This window comes from Calonectris borealis, unplaced genomic scaffold (genome assembly GCF_964195595.1).
Source record: "Calonectris borealis unplaced genomic scaffold, bCalBor7.hap1.2 HAP1_SCAFFOLD_35, whole genome shotgun sequence".
NCBI lineage: Eukaryota > Metazoa > Chordata > Aves > Procellariiformes > Procellariidae > Calonectris > Calonectris borealis.
This window is the reverse complement of record NW_027441451.1, coordinates 1,876,026-1,882,692: the sequence shown is the minus strand read 5'-3', so window position 1 is coordinate 1,882,692 and position 6,667 is coordinate 1,876,026. Positions and strand designations below refer to the sequence as shown.

The window sequence follows — 6,667 nt, the reverse complement described above, 5'->3', positions numbered from 1 at the left end:
GTGGCCACCTCTGTGCTGGCAGCTGCATCAATCCCTGAAAGAAGATGTTAGGCAAAAGTTGAAACATGTCCAGAGAAGAGGTCTGTGTAATGACTGTTGAGAAGTCTTCATTTTCAGAACTTTGAGGTTGGTCTATAAATTCTCCTGATTTTTGTCATAGGCCATGGCCATGGCCATGGACAAGCAAGATGACGACCCTTTCTCTCCCTCTATGGAAATACAGATTTCTACAGCCATTTCCAAAAATACATTTCCTCCCAACGCTTTGAATGAAGAAATTATTCTGCAGAGCTGCAAGACATCCAGGGAGTCCCGAAGCTGTGTCACTTGGAGGGGCTCGTCCACCCCAGAAATGCAATCCAGAACAACCTCTGGGACATGTTATTCATCCAAAGTGAAGCTAACCAGCCTTTCCCTCCCCAGTTCATCCTCTGGGACTCTTTGAAACAGGCATGCAACTTTTGCTTTTGCCAGTCGTCAGGGAGTCCCCCCAGTCTCCATGACCTGTCAAAGATGATGGAGACTGGCCTCGCTCTGACATCATCTTGCTCTCTCAGCACCCTTGGATGCAGCCCCTCCATTCTCATGGACTGGTAACATCTGAGGTTGCTCAATAAGCCAGGACTTGATTCCTATCCAGCCCTGACTGTTCCCCTCCAGAGTCCTGCCTCGAGGTACAGAGGCCTGGGAGACCTTGCTGGTGAAGACTGAGGCACAGAGGACATCGAGTATCTCAGCTCCATCCACACCTGCTTTACTCAGTGGAGCAGTGGCCACACATATTCTTCTTGACCTGTCCCTGAAGTAGTCACAGCTCATCGTGGTGCCCTGGAAATCCCATTCAAGTTTCAACTGAGTTTTGATATGGACCATTGCCGAGCTTGGAGGATGCTGTCCTTGAAGACCAGCTGCACTGAGCTCTGCTGCCCTTCGGTGCTGCTGACCATTGGATCCCCACGAAAACTCCCCGGAACAGGCCAAAGTCTTCACCTCCATGTCCACCATGTGCAGTCTTTAACTCTCCTTCCGCAAACCCCTCGGGAGCTGGGACCCCACTATTTCATGGTCACAACGGCCAAGGCTTACATCGACCTTCACGTCCCTGACCAGCTCTGTACTGCTTGTGAGTCTCAAATCCGCATTTGGATTGCCCTTGTTGGCCCATCTGGCAGCTGTGCTGAGAAGTGGTTCCCCAGACATAAACCGCCTGGACTGTTTGCATCCTGCTGTGTTCCCCTTCCAGAAGATGCCAAGGCCATTCAAGTCCCCCATGAGACCCAGGCTTCTGCAGCCAGAGACTTCCTTGGGGTGCTTAGAAAAGACTATGCTAACTTCCCCACCCTGACTGTGGGTTCCTTATCTCCAACCACGATGTCACCTTTACTGGCCTCTCCTCTGACCCACACTCACAAGGGCTCACCCAACATCTCACTGGCCACATAAAGGACCTCCAGACATCCAAACAACTTCTTCTCTTTGAGGGAATCCCACTCCTGAGCCTTCCAGCCTGTCTCGCCTGAAAAGCCTCTACCCAGCCATTGCAGCACCCCAAGCTGTGTCACTTGTCCCACCATGCCATGGCACTTCCTCCATGCATGTCAAAAAGCACAGGCTCCAGCTCGTCCTGGCTGTGCCCCTGGCTGAGGCCATCAGTGCACATTTGGGCTGTAGCACTGCAGGTGCAGCCCCACGCCAAGCTCTCACTTGTCTTAGGCAAACCTGGGACCAAGTGTCCAAGCCCCCGTGTGTGCAAAGGCTTTGCTTCACAGCAGAGACATGCCGGGGTGGAGAGCAGGTGGAAACAGAAAGCTGAACCTGGGTGCCAAGAGAGTGAGCAAACCCTGCTGTCCCCAAGGGCAGAGAGGACCAGGGCTGGGAAGGGCAGCCCTGGCAAGACATGGGTTTGTTGTCGGTGGGGTCTCTGCTGTCCCCGAGGGCCTTTGATGGAGGTGAAGCTGACCTCCAGGAATGACAAGGTGCTCCTGACCAGCCACTGTGACAACTGTTGATCTGGTCCTTGACTGTGTTCTCCAGGGGGTGAGTGGGGGTTGGAGGAGAGAAAAAACAGAAGTCTGAAGGTGTAGGCACACGCGTGGTGGCCCTGGTGTGATGGGCTTCCCATTCATGGAGTGCCCTACCTCTACTGGAGAGAGAAGGGACGGACCTTGCCACGCTGCAGGGGTGGCAATCAGTTTCTGGCCCAAAGGCCCTGGATCTGTCGCAATGCTGCCTGGGTGTCTGTCACACCCTCGCTCTGCATGGGGATGGCTTTCCTGTGTAGGACCATCGCTGTCCCTGCCAACTGCATGTCGCTGTGTGTGAGAGCCTTGGCACCTCACCTACCATTACAGGCCTGTAACTGGCCTTACATGGAATAACTGCCCTGAAGTGGATTGGGCAATGCGAGAATGTTCAGGACACCACCGCCATTAGAGTCAATGGAGATCTAGTCAACCTGGCGGATGGAAAAGACAGAGAGGAACTGAGCTCTCCCTGTGGTACATGACTCCATCAGATGAATCCCTGCGTAGGCTGCCCAGAACATAAAGAAGAGAGACAGGCTCCATCATCCTAAATGTGGGCATCTGATGCCATTTCCACTGGCCAGAGAGATTCACCTCCAGCCTCCAAGAAGGTGCCCCCAGATGCTGCCCTGTCTCTCAGCATTGCTCCACTAGAGCTTGCAGCTAGCTCCAGGTATCTTGGACCACCTCTGGCACTGCAGATGTCCCCAGGTCTTTGCATGTGACCACGTCAGCCCTGGCCTCCATCTCCATTAATTAGCAGGGAGCTGAGAGAAGGAGCTGACATGCAGGTGTCTGCTGTGTGCACACCTGAGCTGAGGCCAGAGGAATCCCACCTCCTGTGGGCTTGTGCTGTGCGTGGGGGGCAGCTGAGCCCACTTCTAGCCCCAGGGCCACAACCATGGAATGGGGGCTGAATCCCTTCCCTGGGCACTGCTAAATGAGGTCCTTCCCTGTCCCTGTCCGGGTGTCCTGTCTACAGATGGGCCAATGAAAAGGTGATTCCTGGAGCTGACTCTTCTTCAGATGGGAGAAATGCCCCTGCTGGAAAGAAGTGTCTCTCCCAGCTGAGGGAGGGACCATCAGTGATGACTTCAGGCTGTTCCCAGCAGGTTCCCTGGAGGCGCAGGGACACGTGGAGGGAGCCCCGAGGGGGCAGAGCAAGTGGTGCCTTGGGCTGGTCCTCTGTTGCTGAGCTGGGCTGGGCTCCTGGGATGGAGGGAGCTCCTGGCAAGCGGGCAGCGCTGCAGAGAGACAGCTCTGCCCAGGAGCAGGGCTGGGGGCACTGCCTGCAGGCACCGAGGGGAGAGGAGCGAGGCAGAGAGAGGTTAGAGGCAGTGTGGGCTGGGAGGATGCTGAGAATGAACGGGAGGAGAAACCTTCACAGCCCTTGACACGGTAAGTCTCCGGGTGCAGGGCAAAGAAGCTGCGGTGCCTTGAGAGATCTCCAAAAGCTGGCACATGCCACAGCCTGTGGGACATTTCCGGAGGTCTCTCCCACCTTCTCTGGTGTGGAGGAGGAGGACATGGTGCAGAGCAGGGCTTCCCTGCTGCACGGTCAGAGGGAGAGGGCATGAGGGCTGCCTTCTGCTGGGGGGGACTGCAGGGGTGTGCAGGCAGGGGTGCCCAGGGCTGTCCTTGCGAGCAGGGTCCCTGCACCCCAGGGGCTGTGTGCTGGGGCAGGGACTCTGCCGCCTGCCAGGGTCAGCACTCAGCCTGCCCGGGGAGCTCGCCACGGCGCTGTGGGGAGAAGCTGTGGGTGGAAGGAGCGAGCCCCAGCAGGGCAGGGTCCTTCTGCTGTCCAGAGGGTGCTGCCTGGGTCAGGGCTGCTCACATCTTCAGATCACTACAGGACATTCCCAGAAGACTTTTGAAGAAGCACAGCAAGGCAGGGGCTACCTGTAAATCAAGTGTCCTGTTCTTTCTATCTTGTACTCTGGGTTGCCTGGGTGGGCAATGGGACATAGAAATTAATGTCTCATGTCAAGAGGAGGCACTGGATTTCCAAATCTGTTACTCTTGGAGGTGAATAAAGCAGGGAGTATGAGAAATCAACACACCGTGGCTTACAGACAGCATCAGTACAACTTCTCCAGGCTCATCAGGGTTGGTCTGATGATCCCATCAGAGCCTGCATGGACAGAGAAGACATTGCGCAGTGCCCGGCTGCCAGGAGGGGTCTGCAGGGCAGAGCTGAGCACACAGCGGGTGGGATGGGGTCTGTGAGCACCGACAGGGAGGAGAGGTGGGGACAGGGAACCCGCTCTCAGCAGGGACAGCTCCAGGCAGCAGAGACCCGGGCAGGGGGTGGGAGGAAGCTGCAAACAAGCACCGGGGTAGGCTCCGTTAAGGCAGCTCTCATTCGGTCCTTCACTGTGGAAGTCTTCTGGGCATTGTCTGCTGGGCAATGAGCTGACTCTCCCTTTAGGACATCCCTTCTTCAGGACCCCTGACCCTCCGCTTTGCCTGTCCTGCTGGGCTTGCGAGCTGCCCTCCAGAAAGGCACAGCTCTCCTGTAGGATCCTAGGGAGGGCTGAGCTTTCCCTTGGAGGTCAGTACTCTCCGCTCAGAGTCCTTTGCTTCTCTTGTGAGGGACGATGTCCTTCTCCATCACAACTCCACCTCTGGGGTGGGAAAGAGAAGAGTGTGCAGACCTGCCCTCTGCAACAGTGCTCCCCTGCTTTCATCAGAGTCCAGTGGTTTGGTTTGGTTTCTTTTAATGAGTAATTTGTGTGTGAAGTCATCTTTGAGGCAGCACAAGGGAAAGAGCAGGGCAGCTGGGTAACAGACTGATGGACACTGCAGCTCACCTGACTGCACTAAGCCACAGAGAGCTGAGCCCTTTTGCCTCTCCTGTCTCAAGACTCTTCACATTTTCAGTCATAGAAATGAGCATTTCTACCCCTAAAAAGAACACTCACCAGATGTGATGGTGGACAATAAAAAACAGAGACAAAATTCTTATAAGGACACGCTAAGCCTCTCTTCTGCAGCCCACGCTCTTGAGAGTCATGAGTGCAGATACTGATCTTTTCCATTAAGGGCGGATGACATCTGACATCCCTTGGAAACATCGGAGCTGTCACAAACCAGCTCCCAGGTACCCACTGCAGCAGAGAAAAGCTGGCTCCTTGGCTGTGGACAGAGGTCCTGCTCCTCACAGCACACTCAGCCAGCACAAACCAGAGAAGGAAATGCATTTCAATTTTAGGGGGGGTGGATTTCTATGAAAAAAGGAGTGGCTTTGCTTGGAGAAGTCTGTCATACTTTTTCCTTGTCTTTTCCAGTTTTGAACAGTACCCCTATGCCAAGAAACAGCAAATGTCCAACAGCAGCTCCATCACCCAGTTCCTCCTCCTGGCCTTCGCAGACACGCAGGAGCTGCAGCTCTTGCACTTCTGGCTCTTCCTGGGCATCTACCTGGCTGCCCTCCTGGGCAACGGCCTCATCATCACCGCCATAGCCTGCGACCACCGCCTGCACACCCCCATGTACTTCTTCCTCCTCAACCTCTCCCTCCTCGACCTGGGCTCCATCTCCACCACTGTTCCCAAAGCCATGGCCAATTCCCTCTGGGACACCAGGGACATCTCCTACGCAGGATGTGCTGCACAGCTCTTTCTGTTTGTCTTTTTCATTTCAGCAGAGTATTTTCTCCTCACTGTCATGGCCTACGACCGCTACGTTGCCATCTGCAACCCCCTGCACTACGGGACCCTCCTGGGCAGCAGAGCTTGTGTCCACATGGCAGCAGCTGCCTGGGCCAGTGGGTTTCTCACTGCTCTCCTGCACACGGCCAATACATTGTCACTACCCCTCTGCCACGGCAATGCTGTGGACCAGTTCTTCTGTGAAATCCCCCAGATCGTCAAGCTCTCCTGCTCACACTCCTACCTCAGCGAGATTGGGCTTATTGCGGTTAGTGTCTGTTTACTATTTGGGTGCTTTGTTTTCATTGTGGTGTCCTATGTGGAGATCTTCAGGGCCGTGCTGAGGATCCCCTCTGAGCAGGGACGGCACAAAGCCTTTTCCACGTGCCTCCCTCACCTGGCTGTGGTCTCCCTCTTTGTCAGCACTGGCATATTTGCATACCTAAAGCCCCCCTCCATCTCCTCCCCATCCCTGGATCTGGTGGTGGCAGTGCTGTACGCAGTGGTGCCTCCAGCAGTGAACCCCCTCATCTACAGCATGAGGAACCAGGAGCTCAAGGATGCCCTAAGGAAACTGGCACAGTGGACGCTGTTTCACCGACAATAACCTGCCTCCCCTTCTCTGCACAGTCCCCAGAGTTTATCTGAGGCCATGAATCTGATTTTTTCTCTTGTGATAATCCTGCTTATATATATTTTCTGACTTAGTACTACTTGTCTTGAGGCTTGAATCTGTTACGCTTGTCCAATACTGTGTCCTATGTGGCATGCCCGATAGCAGCTCTTCAATAAAAGGGGATCTCCCAGGTGCAGTGCCTGAAGGCTGGGCTCTTCCTCCAAATTTGCTTCCAAATAAATGTCCAAGGAATTGATATTTTAAAAAGTCTGTTCTCCTTCTTTTTCTCAGTCTTTTGGGGTTAAACTCACGGTACCATTGGGTTCCACTGGACCAAACGGTCTGGATTTAAGAGCTCTCTTCTTGGTGTCCAATGG

General features: G+C 54.6%; 1 protein-coding gene across 1 annotated transcript; it reads left to right on the top strand.

Annotated features, from left to right (window-relative positions):
- The first annotated feature begins 5,345 nt into the window (after positions 1 to 5,345).
- On the top strand, positions 5,346 to 6,281 carry LOC142076141 (olfactory receptor 14A16-like). The gene has a single exon (XM_075138520.1). It carries the CDS (start codon positions 5,346 to 5,348, stop codon positions 6,279 to 6,281), a length of 936 nt encoding a protein of 311 aa, XP_074994621.1.
- Positions 6,282 to 6,667: the final 386 nt, after the last annotated feature.